The sequence below is a fragment of the Patella vulgata genome, chromosome 3 (genome assembly GCF_932274485.2).
Source record: "Patella vulgata chromosome 3, xgPatVulg1.2, whole genome shotgun sequence".
NCBI lineage: Eukaryota > Metazoa > Mollusca > Gastropoda > Patellidae > Patella > Patella vulgata.
The window spans coordinates 75010201-75034973 of record NC_065881.2 but is presented as its reverse complement, the minus strand read 5'-3'; the positions used below and the strand labels follow the sequence as shown (position 1 = coordinate 75034973).

The following is a 24773-nucleotide window of genomic DNA, read 5'->3' as shown; positions in this document are numbered from 1 at the left end:
ATCCTTGACATGGATATACTGGAGTTCCAAGTAATTTATTGGATAGTTGGTATGTTGATCTCAAGCGTCGATTCCACCACTAAAGAGGATCGTTATAACTTATATACTGAACTATTTGTTGACAGATTTTATAATCCCAATCTCCGACCAGTTGAAAGCGATGCAGATCCTTTAGAGGTATGGGTAACCTTCTCCCTGATTTCCATCAGCGAGGTTCGGGAAAAAGATCAAACACTGGTGGGGTTTGGTTACATAGGTCTTAGATGGACGGACACTTTCTTGGCTTGGAATTCAACTAGATATAATGGATTGGAATACATGGTTGTGCCACAAGTGCAGGTATGGAGACCCGATGTTGTAATTGGAAATATGGTGGAGAAGACCACCATGCTAGGATTTGACGAGATGCCGATTCGACTCACCAACACCGGTCACGTGTTTTGGTTCCCAAATATCCTGTTCCAAACAGCATGTGATATAAACCTGCGATATTATCCTTTCGACACTCAAGTGTGCACAATTCAGTTGAATCCACTGGTATCACAGACTAACGAAATAGAGCTAGTCCTTGCAAGTGACCACGACCCTTTTGAAGAGTATGGGCAAAATGGACAATGGGAGCTTGTACATCTTTTTTTGAATGAAACGAACGATCAGTACAAATCTATATTGAAATTTGAACTGACTTTAAAACGTCGTAGGTCGTTCTACATCATGAACGTCGTTTTGCCAATTATTTTTTTGTCATTCATGGGAATCTTAGTATTTGCTTTGCCGGCAGAATCTGGTGAGAAGATGTCCTTAACAATCACCATTCTTTTGGCTTACATCGTTTATCTGACCATCATTAGTGAGAACATGCCTCAAACATCGATTCACATTTCATTACTTGCGGTTTATCTGACGAGTCTTGTGGCACTTAGCGCTATATCTGTAATCATCACAACATTGATATTGCGACTTCACCACAAAGATGATTCAATCCCTGTTTCCAGAGGAATTGGAAAAGTAACAATTTTTTTGCGGGGTCGCCGTCGTCGTTCTTCGAAAATCGTAAACACCCAAAATACGGTTGTAACCCTATCCAGCACAGAAAGCATTGATGGTATTCAAGATTCCGATGATAATGTGACTTGGGAAGATGTAGCCAGGTCGTTGGATGTTTTTTTCTTCTGGCTATATCTATTGATAACAGCTTTATCAACAGTTGTCCTTTTACTGTCTGTGCTTACATAGAGGCGTGGGAATAATGGCAGGTGTTTGCTGTTATTCATATTTAATGTGCTGTTAATATTCCAATTTTTCATATTTAATGTACAGTTAATTTTCCAATTATTCATATTTGATCTATAGTTGATGCTCCAATTATTCATATTTAATCTATAGTTTAATCTAATTATTTATATTTAATCTATAGTTGTATTTATATCTTATTCTATAGTTGATACCCCGATTATTCATACATAATCTATACTTGAATTTATATTTAATCTGTAGTTGTATTTATATTTAATCTATAGTTGTATTTATATTTAATCTATAGTTGTATTTATATCTCAATATATAGTTGATAACCCGATTATTCATACATAATCTGTAGTTGTATTTATATTTAATCTATAGTTGATGCTCCAATTATTCATATTTAATCTATAGTTGAGACTCTAATTATTTATATTTAATCTATAGTTGTATTTATATCTTATTCTATAGTTGTATTTATATCTTATTCTATAGTTGATACCCCGATTATTCATACATAATCTATACTTGAATTTATATTTAATCTATAGTTGTATTTATATTTAATCTATAGTTGTATTTATATTTAATCTATAGTTGTATTTATATCTCAATATATAGTTGATAACCCGATTATTCATACATAATCTGTAGTTGTATTTATATTTAATCTATAGTTGATGCTCCAATTATTCATATTTAATCTATAGTTGAGACTCTAATTATTTATATTCAATCTATAGTTGTATTTATATCTTATTCTATAGTTGTATTTATATCTTATTCTATAGTTGTATTTATATCTTATTCTATAGTTGATACCCCGATTATTCATACATAATCTATACTTGAATTTATATTTAATCTATAGTTGTATTTATATTTAATCTATAGTTGTATTTATATTTAATCTATAGTTGTATTTATATCTCAATATATAGTTGATAACCCGATTATTCATACATAATCTGTAGTTGTATTTATATTTAATCTATAGTTGATGCTCCAATTATTCATATTTAATCTATAGTTGAGACTCTAATTATTTATATTCAATCTATAGTTGTATTTATATCTTATTCTATAGTTGTATTTATATCTTATTCTATAGTTGTATTTATATCTTATTCTATAGTTGATACCCCGATTATTCATACATAATCTATACTTGAATTTATATTTAATCTATAGTTGTATTTATATTTAATCTATAGTTGTATTTATATTTAATCTATAGTTGTATTTATATCTTAATCTATAGTTGATTATTCATACATAATCTGTAGTTGTATTTATATTTAATATATAGTTGATGCTCCATTAATTTGTATTAAATCTGTTGTGGATGCTCCAATTATTCATATTTAAGCTGCGGTTGTTGCTCCAATTATTCATATCTAATTTATAAGTGATTCTCCAATGGTTCCTATACTGTAGTTCATACCCCAATTATTCATATTTAATTTGTAGTTGATGCTCATATTTGATCTGTATAGTTGATGATCTAATTATTCCTATACTGTAGTTGATACCCCAATTATTCATATTTAATTTGTAGATGATGCTTTATGCTCGCCGGCCGTACACCCGTGCTCGGCGGGTGGAAAATGTTATGCGTATGGCGCTGGATTCACGGGGCAAGGATCATATTTCTTAACGGTTTGTCCATATTGATAATTTTGGAATTTGCTTTACACATAACCACACCTTGCATAATTATATATTTAAAAGACAGTATATGGTAAATGTTTCTTTATTGAGATAATGTTTGATTGCGTTCTGATTGGTCACAATTCTAACGTCATAGCCCGCATATCAATATTAGCACGCTTAACGCTCAATTACTGTGCGCTTGTCAGAAAAGAACTCGATTTTAAAATATTAATTTTCAAAAAGGTAAACGAAAACAGTAAACAATATGCTATCCCTTCTAATCGATCTGAGTACATGGCCATATTAATATAATCCTTTAGTGGCATTTAGCAATTGAAAACATAACAAAACTGACACAGTTATATGGGACAACAATGATATCATTGTGCTTGATAACGATAAGAGAATACTTATCGAAACGTCGTGCTTGTGTATAATAAACCAGTGATTGTTGTCCCATATAACTGTATCAGTTTTGACCATATTAATGTTACCAGGCGACTCATATATTATTTTCGCAGACTGTACTTCCTTTAATTTAAGTCCAAATAGGTGCTTATTGTATTAACTTTACCCACGGGTATGAAAAAGCACGGGCTATTGAATAATGTACGCAGCAGCATATTCTTTAACATCAATGTAAACAGATTATTTTTATATTTGGGGGGGGGGGGGGTGTGTGACCGAATGGTTAGCGTATGCGTGCTGCATCATAAGGTCTGTCGTTGAGTCAACTAACGTGATTTCGATTCCGCGGCTGTACGTGACAAGGAGAAGGGTCGGTTGTCCAACCTTGTGGGTTTTCTTCAGGTACTCTGGTTTCCTCCCACTGCTAAAGACCCCTACGCGCAAGCGAATTATTGAAATAAAATTGAACCATATTACATTAGTCCTAAAATGACCCAGTTTGTGTCGAGTGGAAGTTAAACCCCATTTTTCTCTATTTTTAGATTATATATCTCAGCAATGATATGTCTCATTTGTAGGCTACGTTAGGTATTTGCTTGAAAACCATTAGTGAAAACTTGTTGAGACGTTGCAGTATAATAAATCAAATGACTGTATCTATACTAAGTGTTCTAGTACTATATAATATATATTTAATGGACCATTTATAGAACCTCAAAGTTTGTATGTAAATCAATAGTCATGGCAATTTTGAAGCCTTTGTCCTACTAAGCGCATGCTTCACACCGTTAATTCCGTACAATGAAGTGAAAGTCGTTATTTAAAACATATTTATTGGCATTATTGCAAATATTTTACAAAGTGATTAAGAACGGGAGGTCGCAGAGCACTCCACGCTGAGAGGATTCGTCTTCTTAAAACTCCAATGCTTTCCTACTAAATTTAAAAAGAGGGGTGACGTGGTGGTGGGATGAGGGTAACTTCGGAATGGAAAATCGAAGAATTTGTATCAAAATCAATGTGGATATGAATGATATACTGTGTCCATATCTATACGGTTCGTCTCCTACTGACCACAACGGTTAAGACCAAATTTAAAAATTATCCGGCAAAAACTGAAGTCAGCATATCCTGTGCTTTTGCGTAAATAACTACATGTACTACATGTATTAATTACAAGGCTATTGACATCAAGTACAGGGTGGGCATAATTGTATCATGTCGCAAAAATGTTAACCGATTACAAAAAAAGCAAGCGTCTGAATATATCATACATCAGCTAAGTAACAGAAACTCCATTGATTTCCAATTCAAGTGCGGGTTCAGTTTAAAGCTCTTGTGAATGTGTTTGAATCAATTTATTCTGACACTGCACCCTGTTATTTAAAAGAACTCTTTGATTTATATACACCCCGGCGATCCAACCCAAATGTTCTTCAAATGATTGTAGCATATTGGGGATTCCTAAACATAATAAGCGTCCTGGTGACTATGCTTTCTCCGTCAAAGCAGCTAAAATGAGGAGTGATCTTCCAAAAACGCTTCGAGAGTCCTCTTCCATCCAGAGTTTTAAGACAAACTTATTTTTTGTTGTGAATGTGCTTTAAAAACACTCATGTGTAATGATGCGCTATATAAATCGAAGAATAATAATGATAAAGAATGGCTTATGAATACTTTATAATTCCCTTCGGCATCGGCTTGTTTGTAAAGAAATCATTGGATCTGAAAAGAAACAATGCCGGTATTAGTATCCTTACAAAAGAAAAGGAAGAAAAAAAGTCTTTTGATGACGGTCGAGTTACTTTTTCGTACCTGGTAACCAATGGTAGAGTGTGCGCTGGAAAACAATATAGCCTTCATTGCGAAATGAAACCAATTTCATATAATACTGATTACTGTATATTTCATCATTTTAATCATCTTATACCATTAGTTGGTTCAACTATTTAAGATAACAATGCGGTTGTCCGGCAACAAAACATACGCCACCCAGCAACTTTAAATTGGCGTGCCGGTAATATAAAACAACTGAAAATTACTAGATAAAGAAATTTCAGCTTAGAACGGGGATCAGCAAGGGGTATAACTTTGGGAATTACTGTCAAAAATCAATACGTTTCTTCCTTAACATACGCATAACAAAACATTAAAATTCTAACGTTGCCAGGTAACAAAACAAACATCACCCTTCAACTTTAAATTGTCGTACCGCTAATATAAATCATTGTCAAAAATGTTAAGGAAACAACTGAAGCACGAGGTATACATGTAACTCTGGAAATCGCTGTCAAAAATCAATTGGGTTCTTCCTTCACATAACAAAACATAAATTGCTTAAGAATCATCCAAGGATAGCGTATAAAAGGTTTTGTGACTAGGGCCTTCCTAGAATACATTCTTAACATTCCGTAATGATTCAGTAATAATTGTGGCCATATCATTATTTACAGAACGTCGCTATTATGCGGCATAACTTATTTTCAGAAACCGGAAAAAGATAGGATACGTCCATTAACCAAGTTGAACAACCTGTTTCAATTTTCCAACGGTAATGTTAACCTCTGGGACATTCGCAACGTTCGTAATCCAAAGTCGTAAATCATGAAATTCCACATAGATCTAATGATAGGTGTGGCCCCTGCAGTGTTCAAGGGGTTTTTCAAACAAGGAGCGTAACTCTGAGGGTTATCGTTAGAAATCTTCGAAAGATGATTTGGTTCATCCTTTGATCATGTTAATAACTAAACAAAATGTTACACTTACCGAATGATAACTGTATCTCAAAAAGAGATGAATTACAATCAAATGAAAATACATCTTTGATTGTATTTATTTCAATCAAGAAGTACATATCATTAAATAGTACCTATTAGCACTCAGACAAATATTTACAGTCATTAATTAAAACACATTAGATCGGCTGGATGAACAAGCATCGTTTCTCGAGAATTAGACTAGTTCAAATGTCTATTTAAAGGAGCTAAAACGTTAATATTTGGGGCCTACAAATTGACACAAATGGGTCGCAAGGTATATAATAATGTAATATGAATGTAAAAAAAATTGATTTACATTCCATCATTTCCGTTTTTACTCTAATTTACAAAGCAGTTATGTTCGGCGAAATACGCCAGAAGTCTCAATCGAATGTCAATCTCTAGCGTCTGGTTATTCCAGTCTACACCGATAGTATTTATTGGGCATGATCTCCAGGGTCACCGTTTGACATGACTTGTGGAATATGTCTAACCTCGTTCTTCTAAGTCGCTTGTTACAAATTGCGCTGAAACGCATTATGGTACACGATTCGTGTACCAATCGTAAAATGTTTATTTTGTTTTAAATATTGGATATCAGAAGCCCATCTTTTCCCGGTAAGATCACAACACCAATGTTGATTAAAATTGACAAATAATTCGTGTTTTCATTGTCGAAGGTTTTTGATGATATTAGAGACTTAGCTACTTTAATACCACAGCGTCAATTACTATATCATGCATGTCACACCACACGCGCGAGATGCAATGAACTGAAATAAAAATCCTGTTTTCTTTACTGTACAATAATGAGCTACTCCCAGTGAACGTCACAAACTGTGTGTGTATGAATGGATATTTTATATAAACTATCGTTTATTGACTTATAGACATGTATTTCTTTAATTCTCAGTTGAATAGATGGAGATCTTTTCTGTTTGCATAATTCATAGTCGATTCACTTGAGTGAGACTCAAAACACTTTTCTTTTTGAATTAAACCATATATAAAGCGCACAAAATTCCAACCCACTCGATATTCGGTGGTGCTGAAGGAAGGTGGCTTTTAAATTGATTCCGGAGACAACGAAGGACTGATGCCGTAATCGTGAAACTGTAAAGCTGGTTTTATATATCCAATATAAACAGTATTAAATTTCAGAGGGCAATAACTTTTTTTAAGAATTAGGGACGTTTATACCAGTCTAAAGAAAGGCACGGATCTAGCTGGTGACGGCCAGTCTTTGGAGGCTGGCGTCCAACAATATATGCCTTTGATCTTTTTTTAAAAGGAAACAACATGAAGATACACGATTTTCAGGTCATTTATTGGATAGTTGGTACGGTGATATCAAGCGTCGATTCCGCCACTAAAGACGATCGTTATAAATTATATACTGAAATATTTCGTGACAGTGTATACAATCCACATCTCCGACCCGTTGAAAGCGATACAGATGCTTTAGAGGTATCGGTAGTCTTCTCCTTGGTTTCTATCAGCGAGGTTAAGGAAAAAGATCAAACACTGGTGGCATTTGGTTACATGGGTCTTAAATGGACGGACACTTTCCTGGCATGGGATTCAGGTAGATTTAATGGATTGGAAGACATGGTTGTACCACAGTTCAAAATCTGGAGACCTGATGTGGTAATTGGAAATATGGTGGAGAAGACCAAGGAGTTAGGATTTGATGGCATGCCAATTCGACTCACCAGAACCGGCGATGTTTATTGGTTCCCAAATATTCTATTCCAAACAGCATGTGATATAAACATTAAATATTATCCGTTCGACACTCAAGTTTGCACAATTGAGTTGAATCCCCTAGTATCAAGTTTCGATGAAATAAAGCTGCGCCTTGAAGCTGGTCAAAACGCATTAGACGAGTATGGGCCAAATGGACAATGGGAGCTTGTAAATCTTTCTATGAAAGAAACGAAAGATCAGTTCAAATCTATATTGAAATTTGAACTGACTTTAAAACGTCGTAGGTCGTTCTACATCATGAACATCATTTTGCCGGTTATTTTTTTGTCATTCATGGGAAACTTAGTATTTGCGTTGCCGGCAGAATCTGGTGAGAAGATGTCCTTAACTATCACCATTCTTTTGGCTTACGTCGTTTATCTGACCATCATTAGTGAGAACATGCCTCAAACATCGATTCACATTTCATTGCTTGCGGTTTACCTGACAATTCTTGTGGCACTTAGTGCTATATCTGTAATCATCACAACATTAGTGTTGCGACTTCATCACAAAGATGATTCAATCCCTGTTTCCAAAGGAATTGGCAATGTAACCAATTTTTTTCTGTGTCGCCGTCGCTGTTCTTCGAAAATGGTTAACGTCCATAACACAGTGGTAACTCCAGTCAGCACCGAAAACGTTGAAAATACTCAAGATTCCGTTCATATTGTGACTTGGAAAGATGTCGCCAGGTTGTTGGATGCTTTTTTCTTCTGGTTGTATCTAGTAGTAACATGTTTATCAACAGCTGTTCTTTTGGTGCTCATGCTTACATAGAGACATGTAGAGAAGAATGTTATGTCGGTTTGTTCCTCCATTTAATCTATAGTTGATGCTCTACATATTCATATTTAATCTATAGTTGATGCTCCAAATATTCATATTTAATCTATGGTTGATGATCTAATTATTCATATTTAATCTGTATATTTAATCTATAGTTGATGCACCAATTATTCAAATTTAATCTATAGTTGATACTCTAATTATTTATATTTAATCTATAGCTGATACTCTATTTAATCTATAGCTGATACTCTAATTATTTATATTTAATCTATAGCTGATACTCTAATTATTCACATGTTGCATCGTCTTTCGGTTGAAATTTGTTAGGATTTAGAACATTGCTTTGAAATGTGTTATCATTTGTATCAGGTTCGCTTTTGACAAACACGCGGCTTAAACCATCTGCTATTACATTGTGTATACCAGGGGTTAGTTATTCAAAACCCAGTTATTTTAACGATCCGTTACACTCTATCGGGTTTGTTAACTATCCGTTTAATATCTGTTGCTAACGGGCTGATTAAAGTTAATCCGAGGGAAGACTGTTTGATCATTTGCTGGATTTTAAATTGTTAAATTCAATGCACATGTATAACAACTTCATAGTTGTTAGTATTAAACAAGGAACTGAAGGATGTGGGACAACTGTGCAGTCTGTTCACGAAACATGATTAAAGGCAAAAAAAGATAACTGTAGAATTTTCTACAGAAAACACTACAGAATAGGTCTACTATAGTATTTCCCGATAGAAATTTTACCATAAATCCTTAGGAAAACCTGTAGGATTTGGATGTTCTATAGAAAACTAGACTGGTATTCAAGACTTTTTGCTAAGGGTAAACTTCGACTGACTAATGCTATCGTTCAACCGATAATGGAGCTCAACAGCTTTGTTAAATATAATGGGGTTTTTTCCCGGGTGAAGAGGGGTATCGGGATCTTCCCCAGTGACGGATCATGAGGTCGCCGTGCCCTGAGGCAGCAAGTTGTCGGGGCCCAGTGACAAAATGACACCCTGGGGGAGAGTGATGGGGCTCTCCTCTAGGGGTTTAGTGGGTTCGCCCCCCCTCCTCCTCTAGTGCGTCATTTTGCCACTGGGGCCCGACGGCTAGCTGCCTCAGGGTACGGCGACTTCATGACCGCCACCCACCCCCAAAGAAATATTTAAATATTTCGACCTGAAATATAGTGATACGACACTGGTCCTTCCCGGAAAACTTTTAAAATTGAACGGCCGCAAACGCGTTTTCGAGTTCTTTAGCGAACTCTGAACATAGTGACAAGACAGGGTCTCCACGACAGTGGGCAAGTCGGTACAAACTATATGGCAGATAGATGTCAGAACATAACCAATAATATGAGACTGTGTGCAAGGTGCCACGTCCCTAAATCAATACTCCACATGATGATCACTGATTGCTGTCTATTACAAACAGTAGGTATTTTAGAACTATGGTCGACAGGGTTTTTTTTCCGGTGGGGTGGGGTGGGGGGGGGGAACAAGTCGTCTGTCTGTCTGTCAAACATTGGCTTGTGAACGCGTTAGAGGCTACAGTTGTTGACGGATTCTTTTCAAATTTGGTGGGACAAACCAGGTCGATATTCCGTACCAACGTTATGCACTTTTCAAAAACCCGTTGAACGTATTCGAGACTATAGTTTTTTACGGATTTTTTCAAGCTTGTGCACGCGATAGAGGTCAGCAATCTGTCGCGGCCTAGCGAATATTCACTGCTGATCAGTGTGAGAGGTCAGATATATTGCAAATCAACATCCCAGTGTTCCTTTCGGATAAGCTACTGTCGAGACGTGGCTACGTCCACACTGATCAGCAGTGAATATTCGCTAGGCCGCGACAATCACTGATAAGGATGATATCGATGCGACTTAATGAGCCACAAACAGGTAAAAATTATTTCCTATTTTAGTCTAAATGGGTATTAAATATTTGGGACCTAGAAATTGACACAAATGGGTCGCAACGCATACAATAATGTAATGTATATAAATTGATTTACATTCAATCGTTTCTGTTTTTACTCTAATTTCTAATCAGTTAGGTTCAGCGAAATACGCCAGTATTCTCAACCGAATTTCAATCTCTAGCGTCTGGTTATTCCAGTCTACGCCGATAGTATTTATTAGGCGTGCTCTCCAGATAAGAATATAGCGTCACCGTTTGACATGACTTGTGGAATATGCCTAGCCTCGTTTTTCGAGTTCCTTATTACAAATAGCGCTGAAACGCATTATGGTACACGATTCGTGTACCAATTGTTAAATGTTTATTTTGTCTTAAATATTGGATATCAGAAGGCCATCTTTTCCCGGTAAGATCACAACATCAATGTTGATTTAAACCGGCAAATAAATCGTGTTTTCAATGTGGAAGATTTTGGATGATATGAGTTAGAGACTTAGGTGCTTTAAACAAATGGAAAAATCAAAACTGCGACCATCAGACGCCAAAAAATCAAAACATTTTTCATCACATAAACTATTATTTCTTCAATACCCAAAATCATGTTGAACTGGATAAAACGGAAGAGGGGCCCGATGGTGACGAGAGCCTCAATCCGAACCCCACGACGAGAAGGCCCGGGCAGGTGGCTTATAGTTTTTAATTTACCAATTTTTTTTTCTATTTTACATAAAATAAAACACTACTCGGCATACCTCTAGACCCCCACCCCCTCTCACGGCACCTGTGCTGCGTAGACGTATAAGGTAGACTTATAAGGTATCGTATGTAAATTATTATATATATCGTCTGTTTGTAAATATATTCTTCTGTATTTATCCTTACTTATTTAAACTGAATAAAGTAAACACACGTTGTTCAAAATGTATATTAAACTTTCACTTGTCAATTTTTTGTAACTTTACAAAAATAGTTTTTTTACATGTTTTTTTTTTTTATTTATTATTAACGCTGTATTACACGATTATAAAACTTATCAATTTTATCTTATCTTAGAATTGTATATAACTGATAATTGTCAATAACTAAGAATTATTGTGATATGTTTGTACCATTTTATAACTGTTGGTTTTTTTATCTATATTACAGCAATAAACTTATTTTTTAATGGCTCTATTTGGATAGAAATGGTGTCATGTGCGGCGTTGCTAAGGGTGCTTACTCCTTCTAGAACATTTGATATGACTTCTCATCAATCTGTAGAGTTTACATTTGAATGGACATGAAAAATTATTAGCTAACAAATTCTCTATCAGCAGCATTGAGAACCTTTCCAGTCATATACCAATTAGCTTGGCTACCCAGAGAGAGACAGAGAGAAATGGGGTTTAACTCCACTCAACACAGACTAGGTCATTTTGGGACTAACATGTGGTTTTTATTTTTATTTAAAAAATTTGCTTGTGCGTAGGGGTCTTTAGCAGTGGGAGGAAACCAGAGGAAACCAGAGGACCCGGAGAAAACCCACGAGGTTGGACAGGCAACCCCACTCTTTGTCACGTACAACCTGGGATTCCAAGCCACGCCAGTTGACTCAATGACAGGCCTTATGATACAGCGCACACGTGCTAACCATTCGGCCATCCAACCCCCCTGCTTGGCTACCGGTGTGTAGGAGAAATTTTAAGTTGTGGTCTGTTGACCATTTACATGGTTGAGATCCATAAATCTGTGATTTAATAACAATAATAAAAATAATAGGTTCATTTACATGTATATAGCACCAAATCCTCAAAACGTGCTCATTTAAGCAATGACTTTGAGCAATAACTGTAGGTATTATTAATAACTCAAAACTTGCTGGAGAAATTTTAATGGGGACAACCTTTATAGCAAAGAAAATCCCAGAGGTTGTAAATAATTTATTGAGATTAAAGAACAGGCTGATGGAAGAAAACTTTTCCACTCAGACAACCGGAAACATACATACAGTGAATGGGAGAAAATTTGGTGGCAAGGACGTAACTTGTGTGACATTGACTAGATTGGACAACGTGCAAGTTAGTAGGTTCACTCGGTACACAGTCACAAACTTCGTCACACTTCTCATTAAAGGCCAAAAGTCGCACGCCATCTTTATATGGCGAACATATTAATCGTCCATCGTGACTGAAACACAACTCTTTAATAAACCCCTCCCCAACATTAGGTTCTAGTTTATAAAACATAAGTCTTGCTTTGTTTCCATGTAGCTTTGGAACTTTGTGTTTAAACAAGTTCTTTAAACGCCACTGACTTGATGCAGAGTTACCTGATCTTGGCTCGGAAAGCATTGAATCAGAACTGTCTGTATCATCCATTGACTCTACAACTTCATTATTAACAAGGCCAGAACGTTCACGAAAATTTAACAAAGCTTCCTGTAAATTTTGATGATAGCCATCATCATCATCATCATCATCATCATCATCGTCGTCATCATCAGTGTTTCCTCTTTCAGGGATTTCATTTGCTGAGTTTGTTTCACTGGATTCGGAAGTATCCGCTACAGGAACTTGGATAAAATTTGGTAGTAAGCTGCCAACAAGGGGTTGTAGTAAATCCAATCTGACTCTAGTAGGAATATGAGGTCGCGTTCTCTCACAAGTATTATTAATTGTAGAATTATGAGGTCGATTTTTCTCAACAGTATTATTTGTGGAAGTGCTAGGTGCTGCTGTTTCATAGTCCACTTCATAATCACAGGTATCAAATTCACTTGACTGTATATCATGTACACATGTCCACTAAAATAATAATAAAAATATGTGAATTAAAGCAGCATTATGAAAGATTAGATAAAGATTTGGTAGTTCTCGCTATAATAGTTTTAAAAAAAGATAATGTAAAGGGAATATGTTGAAAATTTGAGTAACATTACTTCACTCTGAGCCCAGCAAAAGTCATTTCAATAACACTGTAGCCTTGATTATCATTGCTACCATTGATACGAGAATAAACAAAGTTTGATTATCCATTTTTCAACTGCAATTGAACCACAAACCGGATTTAAATCTTTTGAAAATCTAGACTGTAGTATGGCATCAAGAGTTGATTATGGTGTTGGTAAGTTATGTATATAACATTTAAGACCTAAAGAAAGAAATGCAATAGGCAGATTTAGCTCTTGAATAATGTCTCTTTAATTGACAATACGTCTAATAGTAACTACAGGAGGATCTATATGCACACAAAATAAAATCTACAAGATAAACCTGCGGACAAGAGAGAGAGAGAGAGAGAGAGAGAGAGAGAGAGGGTTTAACAGCCACTTGACACATACTAGGTCATTTCGGGACTAACATATGGTTCAATTTTATTTCCATAATTCGCTTGCGCATAGGGGTCTTTAGCAGTAGGAGGAAACCGGAGGACCCGGAGAAAACCCACAAAGTTGGACAGGCGACCCTACTCCTTTTCACATACAACCGGGGAATCGAAACCACGCCAGTTGACTCAATGACAGACTTTATGATACAGTGCGCACGTGCTAACCATTTGGCCATCCAACCCCACCAGACCAAGACAGAATATAGACATGGCAAGAAATAAACAATAAGTATCAAATCAAGTGAATGGATCAGGGGGGGGGGGGCAAGCGGTAAGCGTCCACTGCGCTGTACAGTCCCAGGCCTGAAATGATACAGGCTTCACTTAAAATGAACAAAAAATGATTCACAAGAAAACGATGGTCATCTCTTGAATTTTGAGTCTGCCAGTTGATGTCATGAGTTAGACATTAAATGATTTTAACAAAAAGGGTGATAATCCAGATAAATTCTGCAAAAAAAATAAATAAATGAAATGAAATGAAGCATAACTTCCTACTGTTCTGCTCCGACTGGGCTAATGAAAATGGGCAAAAAAAAAATAATAATAATAGTGAGCAAATGTATGGTTTTGAAGTATTTCAAACATACAATCATGTTGAGCTCCAAGGCTAAAATTGGTCATTACAATATTAATCTTAAAAAGAAATTTTGTTACATAACCAAATAAATAGGCTTTCAATAATGTTATTATTTAGACTAAAAACGTTTTCTTACATGTTTGTCTTTAAATAGGCATATCAATGCTTGGTTTCATATCCTACATACTGTAATTTAGTTACATAATTGTAAACCAAAATACTTACTTCCGAATCATCATTAACGCTAGTATTTCTCGACACGATACACCATCCATGTGGATGAACCTAGAAAATAATCACAATGGAGAAGTTTGGCTCATTACATATATCCATCAAAGACACAGACCAGCTTTGAGAGAGAGAGAGAGAGAGAGAGAGAGAGAGTTTGGCTTATAGTCACAATGGAGAAGTTTGGCTTATTACATGTATCTATCAAAGACCCAGACCTGCTTTGAGGATACTGAATAATCCTGGATCAATTAATGAAACAGAGAGATAGATAGAAATGGAGTTAGGCCATTTCGAGACTAACATATGGTTCAATTTTATTTCAATAATTCGCTCGCGCATAGACGTCTTTAGCAATGGGAGGAAACCGGAGGACCTGGAGAAAACCCACAAGGTTGGACAGGCGACCCTACTCCTTGTCAGGCCGCTTGACTCAATGACAGACCTTGTGATCAAACACACACGCATAAACCATTCGGCCACCCAACCCCCCTTTCGAACTCTTAAAAGATTTCATCTCATTACCTGCAGACTTGCTACAACTTCAGCCTCAAAACCTTTCTGAAAGTCAGAAATATATTCCACTCGGTTCCTTTTTCTATGGAAAACTGAATTGTACTTGACGACAAGTTCAGAGTTACTGGTCTCATCTCTTTGTGCTAATCTGTACATATGAGGTTTGAAACCTTGCAAATCTGTTGCTAAGGTTGCCAGGTCAAGGTCATGTATAATTATCATGTAACCTCTGGATGTTGATATGATGAGTTTAGAGTTATCTGGACTTAGTTTTGATCTCATTAAACCAACTGTAGAATATACTTCATTACACACTTCTTCTTGACTTGAATAACTGGTAATAGACAAAATAGATCATATAGCACAGATTTATTCTTTACAAAAAACATTTTTTTAACAGTGTAAACAATTACACAGGAATGAATGAGCTAATTCATGTGGGTGTGGCGATTGTCCGAGCTTATGTATATCCAAGCAGCACACCCCCACCCAACCACTTCTCAGTAGGGCAATGAAAGAGAACTGGTTTAAAGATACATTATGGGAGATTCGATAATGAGTTGGCAGTTCTCACTATAATAGTTCAAAACTAGATAACGTAAAGGCAATTTGCTGAAAATTTCATTAAAATTGATCCACTATGAACCAAAAACAAAGCAATGAAATTTTTGCCTAGCCTCGGTCATCATTACTGAAGTCAGTACGATAAACAGCATAGTCTTGATTATCTATTTAATCGTTTAATCGAGAAGGAAAGTTATACAGTAAATTGGCTCACAATCCACTTAAGATCGCAGGCTAGCGATGCCATCTAGAGTTGACTATGGTTTGGATAAGTTAATTAATGTCTAATTAATAATTTAGATAACATTTCAGGCCTAACGAAAGACCTGCAATAGACAGATTTAGCTCTTGCATAATGTATGTTTAATATAATACATACTTTTCTGCAACATCCAGTCAAATGAAGATGGGCATACACCATTCAGTTTGATATGAATGGAATTTTGCCTGCACAGTGGCATTTCAGCCAACTCTTCATCAAAATTCAATAGTCATGGGTTCTTTAACGTGCATGCCAACAAGCATGCTGGACCTTATTTTTCCTTCCCATCTGAACAAATAAATGCTGTCCTATGCCATGCCCTCCATCGTACACCACTGACAGTGGAAATCAGACTGACAAATCCTAAGGAAATTTTTCTGCTAACAGAGGACCTCAAGGTTACTGAGCCAGTGCCTTACTCCCTGAGTCACAACAGGGGATTATCATCATAGGTATCCCTAGTGGCATCATTTCACTAAACCCTGGATCCAATCACGAATACATTGGCCACATATATGTAGGTTAATTCTATGAACCAATCAAGAAAGAGTTGAGACACGTGTACTAGTCTTACCAAGCATCATTGTTTTACATTCACCACAATGCAGCAGCTTGTACGCTCAATTATGAGAAAGTTTGCAAGAAATTTAATATTGAAGAAGTGACATGCACACAAAATAGATACTCTAAAATATTTTGAAGAAGTTTACAAGATAATATGAGTTACTTCCCTTTGCTCATTTGTTTTCTAATTCTATTTATGGAATTTTAAGAAAATGATCAAAGGAGGATAAATTGAATATGTTTCTCCCCCCTTGAATGGACCCAGGTCCTAGTGGAGTAGAATGGAATGATGACACTGGGGATACCAATGATGGGGTATTATATCCTTTCCTTATAGTCTGAACTTACTTATTAATATTCCAGGTACAGATTTTCCCATCAAATCCTGATGTTAATAACAAACCATTTTTACTGTCATATTCTATATTCTTAACCCAATATGTATGACCTTCTAAACTTCTTATCTTAGTCTTTAAATAACGACAATCCCATAATGCTACAGTTCTATCATCTGAACATGTGGCAAAAAGTCTTCCATCCAAAAATCTGAAAAATAATCAAATGGGGTTTCATGGTATAAAAAAAAACCATATAATAGGTTACAGCAATATTGAACAGCTTGCGACTTATTAAAGAAATGAAATGAAATGGAGTTTAACATCCTACTGTTTTTCCCCGAACTGGGCTAATGAAGACAGGCATACGCCATACATTGTGCTATGAAGGAAATTTTGCCTGGACAGCGGCACTCCGGCCTACTTTTACATCGAATTCTAACTGTCAAGGGATCTTTTACGTGCACGCCAATGTGTACATGGGACCTCGGATTTTCGTCTCATCCAAATTACAAGACAGCTGTCCTTGTCAGGCCCTCCGTCCTGCATCACTGACAAGGCGGGAATCACGCTGGAAAATCTGGATGAACTTTCTCGGCCAATGCAAGCCAGCTTCTTACCCACTTAGCCACAGTGATTCCCTGACTTATTAAAGCTTTCAATTACAAGAAATGATGACCTGTCAGGGAAGCAGAGGTAGGAATTTAAGTCCTGTGACTTGACTTGAAATATTTATTGCAACTAGAGATTTGACAGTCATGACAACTAGCAACTTGAAAGACTTAAGGAAGCAAAGGTGGAAAATCGAGTCCTGTGGCTTGACTTGAAATATCTATTGTGACTAGAGACTTGACAATCAGGACAACCCAAGACTTGAAGAGCTAAGGACTTGCCTTATTCCTTATTGGTTAAAAATTGCTAATGGCAACTTGAACACGATTTGGACTTTGTGAAGACCTAGAACTCAGACTTGGGATTCTGTGACTTGTTTCCACCTCTGCAGGGAAGGGCATCATATCATTAGAGTTTAAATATAAAGTAAATAACTCAACATTTAATTGGAGTTGTCTCCCATATTAAATTTTTACAAATTGTGCATAAATAGCCCAAGTACACGGCCCTGACTCAACACCAGTTATTCCCTATCATCTACTATTCTGACTTATCAACACCTGTTTTAAAAGCTATGTACCTGTTAACAATGACAAACACCAATTTAATTACCTAACACAGTTAACACAATCTGCATGAGCTTCTGTTTTTTCTGTGATCAATTTTCCACTGAAAGGATCAAACATGAGGAAGCTTCTATGTTGACACGCTGCAACCAGGATTGTTCTGAAACATTGAAAAGCCTTATTATATAATGTTTATAAAAATATATTGTACACTTTCGTCCATCGATTTTTCTCGAATCTTTTTAAATTTTTTTGATGTTTTAGTAATTAACCTGTAAAAATATCAATTATTCATTCATCCTGTTGTTTTACTGGTAAATATGGACCTGGTTATGAATCGTGATACGAATCGTATCATCGCACCTGAATCGCAGTATGTGACATGACTGCAGTGGCAATAGTACACATCAACGACACGATTAGATAATTTCAAAATATAATAAATAAATTAAATAAAATTCCACTTTTGTTAAAATCAAATCCTGTTCTACTTGTTTTAAAAAGCATGAGCTGAAAAGAAAAAGCAGGTTTCCTCACCCATCAGTAGAAAAATCAAAATTAAAAACAGCACCATGTTTGTTTCCATCTGGTGTTTCATGAGGATTCCACAAAGCAATAGGTTTAACACAGCTATAAAGTGACTGGTAAATTCTTTTCCTCTCTGAGTTTTTCAATAGGCCAGTATCACGACTTCTCAACCATTTCCACGGTTCAAAAATACCTGAGTTATCAGTCCAACTGGTAAATCTATAATTACAGGCAGGATTTCTTCCAGGTAATGATAATCTATTCCCAGTCATACCTGAAGTCTTAGTCTGTGACTAACCAAGATTAAAACCCATTTGGCATCTACTGACTACAAAAATGTTCTGCCTCTTACTATCTGCAGAATATTAAAAAAAATATACACTGTAGTTGTAGGCTTAGATAAGCAAGCTTCTGTTTGATATATTTGTATTAGTTCCTTTAGGAACGGTGTCTAATCAGACGATGTCGATCCTCTCACGGTTTCTATTCGTCCCTATTAAGCTGTAATATGAAAATATCATTTTTACCCCCACCTCTGTTCTATCTTATTCTAAAGCTATTTAGGATTCTTTTTGTTCATCAAAATGAATGATTTCTCGCCAGAGCTGAAACAAATTTATACTAATTCAACACTATTTATAAGTAGAATTTTGCGATTCAAAAACATAAATAAAATACATTTGAATTGGTCCACCATTAGGCCTATATATATGAAACTCGCGTTTGCACAGATTGAGGTCGCGGGTTCATGGCTGAATTGCAAAATCTACCGGTACCTGAACAATTAAGTGTTAAATTATTTTAATTTTGTGTCAAATGTAACGAGAAATGATTCCTTTTAGCGACCAAAGAAGAATCACGGTGAAAAATAGATAGTAAGGATTCCAAAATGGCGGACCAATTCAAATGTATTTTTTTTATGTTTTTGAATCGCAAATTTCTACTTGTAAATATAGTGTTGAATTATTATAAATTTGTGTCAGCTGTGGCGAGAAATGATTCATTTTGACGAAAAAAGAAGAATCCTAAATAGCTTTAGAATAAGATAACAAGATAAAGATAGAACAGAGGTGGGAGTAAAGTGGTATTTGCAGCTAATTATAGGCATTAGGCCAATAATAGGGACGAATAGGGCAACGTCTGATCACAAACCGTTCCTAAATGAAATATAGTTTAATTCAAGCTTACATCCTTGATTTTTATTTTTAGAAATGTACGCCTTTATTCAAGTTATTTAACAAAATTATACCGAACAGGCAGGGATTGTTGTAGATCCATTTTCTCTCTAATATTCATATAGATCTAATAATAATTGTAGTTCCCACTGAATTCGACGGGAATAACTAGGATCGTGCAGTGAGTTAATCAATTGGATGTCAATGACAAAGTACTACAAACCTCATTTTACCTAAGTTGGTACAATGTTTACAATTCTGACGTCAGAGATTGCTAGACTCTCCCATTTTTCATTTGAATTAGACAGAAAATCAACAACAATGAAATAACTTTTCAGCAAAAAATCTCTTTTCCGTTTCGACTAAAAGTATTTCTTTCATTGAATATTAATAAAGGGAAATAACTTTACTAACTTAAACGGAGACAGACCACCATTATTTCTCCATTGACTGTAAAATTCTGTTTCTTTGCACGGCTCTAACTTTTCCCAAAATTTTCGTTGAGCTGAATGCTTTTCACTACAGACAGACAAACAAATGCTCACATGTCCTTGCAACGAAATTTGTATTAGATTGACCACCAAAATTTTGAGATACACAAACTTGAAGTAGTAAATATAGGCTAAAATCATGTAACTATTCGCCGTACACATCACCGAAACCAACCTGTTAAATCTGCTATCCTTCAGTCTCTAAATCATGAATATTTACCAAAACCTGCAGAAAATGTTAATTCAGCTCATCTTTGTCCATTCTAGACCATAAACATCAACATTAATTGGCATGCAAAGGGGAGCGAATTGTTATAAGTAGACGATCTACAATGGTGGTTTGGGGCCACGGTGGCTAAGTGGGTCGCGGGATTTTCCGACGCGGTTTCCCCTTGTCAGTGATGCATGACGGAGGGCCTGACAAGGACAGCTGTCTAGTCATTCGGATGATACCAAAAACCGAGTTCCCGTGTGTACATTGGTTGCACGTAAAAGATCCTTTGGCAGTTGGAATTCGATATAATATAGTAGGCAAAATTTCCCTCATAGCACACTGTATGGCGTATGCCCGTCTTCATTAGCCCATTTGGAGCAGAACAGTAGGACATTAAACCCCATTTCATTTTATTTTTACAATTGTGGTCTGCCTCCAAACTTTGTTGGCTTATACCACAGTTGTTTATTATGCCCCAGCGATTATTCATCTATCCAGCTTGGGTAATTACGGGTAATTACATACCGTACATATTTAGTCTTTCATTCTCAAATAAACAGATTCTAAAAAAGATTCTAAAAAATAACAAGATGCCTGCAAATTGGATGTTTAGTTCTAGATCATTCGGGTCGTACAAGTTTATTATATTACTGGCTTAAGCCCTATAAGTCAACAAAGTGATACCAACACAATGAAACACAAAATTAGACTTTGTATTTAAAAATCGCTTTCTGTATCTTGCTAGCATCGCTTGCTCAATGAAATCAACTTGTTGCTAATCTGTCAAAAGTCGCGACTAACCGTTTAGATATTGATAACTAAAATAATTCAGTTTTAACATGTAGTGCATTTTAGAGTAGTTTTTTTCCTTTCGTACTTTTCAATATAACGGCCTACTCAAATTACATGATTTGATTTGCCAAATTCTCACTGTCATCTGAAAAATATGCATGTCATTTGAAATGTTTGCACTGTGGGTAATAATGAAGGAAGTAGAATTTTGTTCGTGTATGTCTCGTTGTTCCTTAAAATAGCGACCCAATAGCCATTTTGGTTTCTAGATGGTAGGCATATAGGCTCCCTAGTTCAAAAATAATGTTTATCATCACAAAAATGACGTACCGTAATTGGCAGGTTCGAAGGGTAACCGAAAAATGAACAACGTGATAGCAATCATTTGTGGATATCGGTTACTTTTCAAAGGCCCACTTTCTTAAAGTGCTTTAAAGATTTGCCATTTGGAGATCAAAAAAAAGGGCATGAAACGATCTTCAAAAGAAAAACGAGATGTGTGAAGGATTATGAAGGAGGCTCTACCTCTCTGGTTTATAGTATTTTATTATGTTGTACTGTTGTAAACCAATCGTTACATTTAGAGACCTTGAGTATCAACATCCCTTTCACTTTCAAATAACTGTTAAGCCATTCACATATTTCTACGTGCACGCCCACGTGTACACGGGCCCCTCGGTTTTTCATACCACACGAACGATTATACGTTGTCCTTTGCCATGCCGTCCTGCACTAATGACAAGGGGGAGCCGCGCCGGAAAATCACGACGAACTTTTTCGGCCAAAACGGGATCGAACACGGGATCCCCAGGTTAGCGAGCCAACGTCTTATTCACTGAGCCACCGCGTCACCAAATCTACAACTTCCGCGAAATTTTTTACTGTTTCAACGAGTAATGATAGATTTGATACCCAAAAGGAGTAGTAGTATATTTTATGTCCTATTTTTCTGAACCATTAGGACTAATGCTAGGTCCCTTCTCTCACGATCCGCGCTACGATTAAGATCGTGGTTTTAATAGTGGAGTACTCCACGGGCACTTGAAGGGGTTAAAATAAAACTTATTACTACTGCTTGACTATATATTACAGTATACACTGTAATATATAGTCAAGCAGTAGTAACACGTTTTATTTTAATCCCTTCACGTGCCTGTGGATTAATCGTGTTGATCGTATCGAAACGTATCCGAAGGTATCTGCATGTACCAGATCGTGGACTCAATAGGGACAATCCTACCGTAACGCATCGCACGGCAGTGGGAACCTAGCATTATGTAGTGTGTATAAAGAGATAAACATGGCTTGGACAACAGTATTTTCTCCTACCCTTCGTCGATGTCCCTTCCCTGCCAAGGATATCTTTACATGCACTCCAACTTGTACACGGGTCTCTGTTTCCGTGTACGAATGATGACCGAATGATTAGCACGTGCGCGTTGTATCATAAGATCTGTCAATAGAGACTTTTGGCAAGTGGAATTTTTCCCATCCGTATAACGTATCCGTATCGTCACGTGATACGTTGTGTTAATTTAGTTTTAGAGTTTTGGCAGACTTCGCGACGCGTACCTATGGGTAGCTGAGCTGAGCGTAGTTTATTACAGCATAATGGCAACCAAGATCAACATCAGTACTAGTCAAGTACATAGCCTACAAATTCCTGAAGGGAGTGAAGTCGTTCGACAGTCGCTGAGTTATTTAAAAAAGATTTTTAAAAATTATAGTGTCGAATCTTATTAAAAATCTTCACTAATGTATCATTTCAGAAAGTATATACCCCCTTTACAGATTTGCAAGGTCCCACCTCCCTAAATTTAGCACGTAGATCAACCAGCGTGCAGACAGACAGGAAAAATATTAAAATTCCGCGAAAAGCTCATCAAAAGTAATAATTAAATTCCAAGCTTTGCCATGGTTAAAATCACCTTCGTGTTCTAGGATACACATTCATAAAAAACGCTACGGCACAACATTTTAGCGTCTAAAAGTAGCAAAACATACGGTAAAAAGACGACGATGTTATACGAACCTTTTCCGTATGAAAGCTGTTCGATACGTGCTGCCGTATCCGCGTGCCGTATCACGTATGAGAAATACACACGCATTGATGATGTCACACGCAAAATCATTACGGATACGCAATACGGACCAATAATTTACGTTTGCCAAAAGTCTCTATTGAGTCAACTGACGTACGTGGCTTCGATCCCTTTGCTGTACGTGACAAAGAGTAGGGTCGCCTGTCCAACTTCGTGGGTTTTCTCCCACTGCTACAGACCCCTATACGCACAAGCGAATTATTGAAATAATATTGAACCATATGTCTGTCGCAAAATGATCATCTCTCTTTCTCTCTCTCTCTCTCTCTCTCTCGCTCTCTCTTTCTCTCTGCTGTTCGTAGCACTAATTGCACATTTTTGGGCTAAATATGGCCATAAATGTAGGACCATCTTTATGAATGTTGTCATCTATTGAAACAGCGACTTGTATTACATGAATAAAGTATTATATTGCCCAGTAGGATAGCGTGATTAATTAATGTAAGAGAAGGGCGTTTACAGTTTGACGAACCATTGATAAAAACAGGTGAATAAGCTTTATGCCGACTTTGAGTCTAAACAAATAAATGACGGTACACCTCAAGGGCGTGATCGAGAACTGTTTATTTTGTATCAAAGCATTGGAAAAAACACATATTTAATAGAAAAAGTCATGATCGATTTGAAAAGGTGTTGTATTTATAATGCTGGGTTAAACGCAACCCAATGCATGAAACATAATATATAAGTATTATTTTTATATCTATAGCACTGCTTTTCAATGGAAGTTAAGCCTGGTCTTTTTATTTAATAAGGGCAATTTCAAGAAAACTTACTACGAACCCTTTCAAAAGTTCAAAAGAAATGGCTGGTATCTATGAAGTTGGGGAGTCGTGATGCAATAATACCCTCTCCAGCGATAACATAGAAAGCTGGGTACATTTAGGAAACATATTTTGAAACATTTCAGAAGCCCTTAACTGCCCCTACGGTATTTCAATAAGCTCCCGCCCAATGACAATATAGAGATATTTCGAAAACAAACTGATACCATACCCAGTTGCAAGTCATAAAATATTTTAATAATGGCCGGCGATCGTTTTTCCGATGCAGGTGAAACCTTTGAATCAACCTAGGTTTTGCACAGGAGGCTATGTATACATAAAAAAAGAGAATGTTTTGTATTTTTTTTTCTAACTAAATGGGCGATTCATATTTAATCAACAGATTTCTAAAATAAAACACTTTTTTGGTCCCCATAAGCAGCGTAAGGGCTAGGTCCAGGGTTTAGGGTTGAAATTAGCGCTAGCCCTGTTTACATCTCGTGACTTTTGACCAAACTTGAAGTTGGCCTTAGCAAATAGATCTTTCCCAAAAACATGTATTATGCATGGTTTCTAAAATAAAAATGAG

The 24773-nt window shown here is 36.2% G+C and overlaps 3 protein-coding genes across 4 annotated transcripts; 2 read left to right on the top strand and 1 right to left on the bottom strand.

Annotated features, from left to right (window-relative positions):
* The first annotated feature begins 344 nt into the window (after positions 1–344).
* LOC126815584 (acetylcholine receptor subunit delta-like) lies at positions 345–1254 on the top strand. The gene has a single exon (XM_050541298.2). The coding sequence runs from the start codon at positions 370–372 to the stop codon at positions 1234–1236; it is 867 nt and encodes a 288-aa protein (XP_050397255.2). The 5' UTR covers positions 345–369; the 3' UTR covers positions 1237–1254.
* Positions 1255–7118: 5864 nt separating this feature from the next.
* LOC126815544 (acetylcholine receptor subunit delta) lies at positions 7119–8674 on the top strand. Its single transcript, XM_050541236.1, has one exon. The coding sequence runs from the start codon at positions 7362–7364 to the stop codon at positions 8586–8588; it is 1227 nt and encodes a 408-aa protein (XP_050397193.1). The 5' UTR covers positions 7119–7361; the 3' UTR covers positions 8589–8674.
* Positions 8675–12429: 3755 nt separating this feature from the next.
* Positions 12430–20184, bottom strand: LOC126815545 (DDB1- and CUL4-associated factor 10). Of its 2 annotated transcripts, none has more exons than XM_050541237.2 (7): positions 20045–20184; positions 18656–19001; positions 18165–18278; positions 16954–17151; positions 15225–15549; positions 14697–14756; positions 12430–13308 (listed from the first exon to the last, which is right to left on the bottom strand). In XM_050541237.2, the coding sequence occupies exons 2-7, from the start codon at positions 18916–18918 to the stop codon at positions 12454–12456; spliced, it is 1815 nt and encodes a 604-aa protein (XP_050397194.1). In that variant the 5' UTR covers positions 18919–19001; positions 20045–20184; the 3' UTR covers positions 12430–12453. The 2 variants fall into 2 exon arrangements, with proteins under 2 accessions (XP_050397194.1, XP_050397195.1); XM_050541238.2 differs by having other exon boundaries at positions 20055–20184.
* Positions 20185–24773: the final 4589 nt, after the last annotated feature.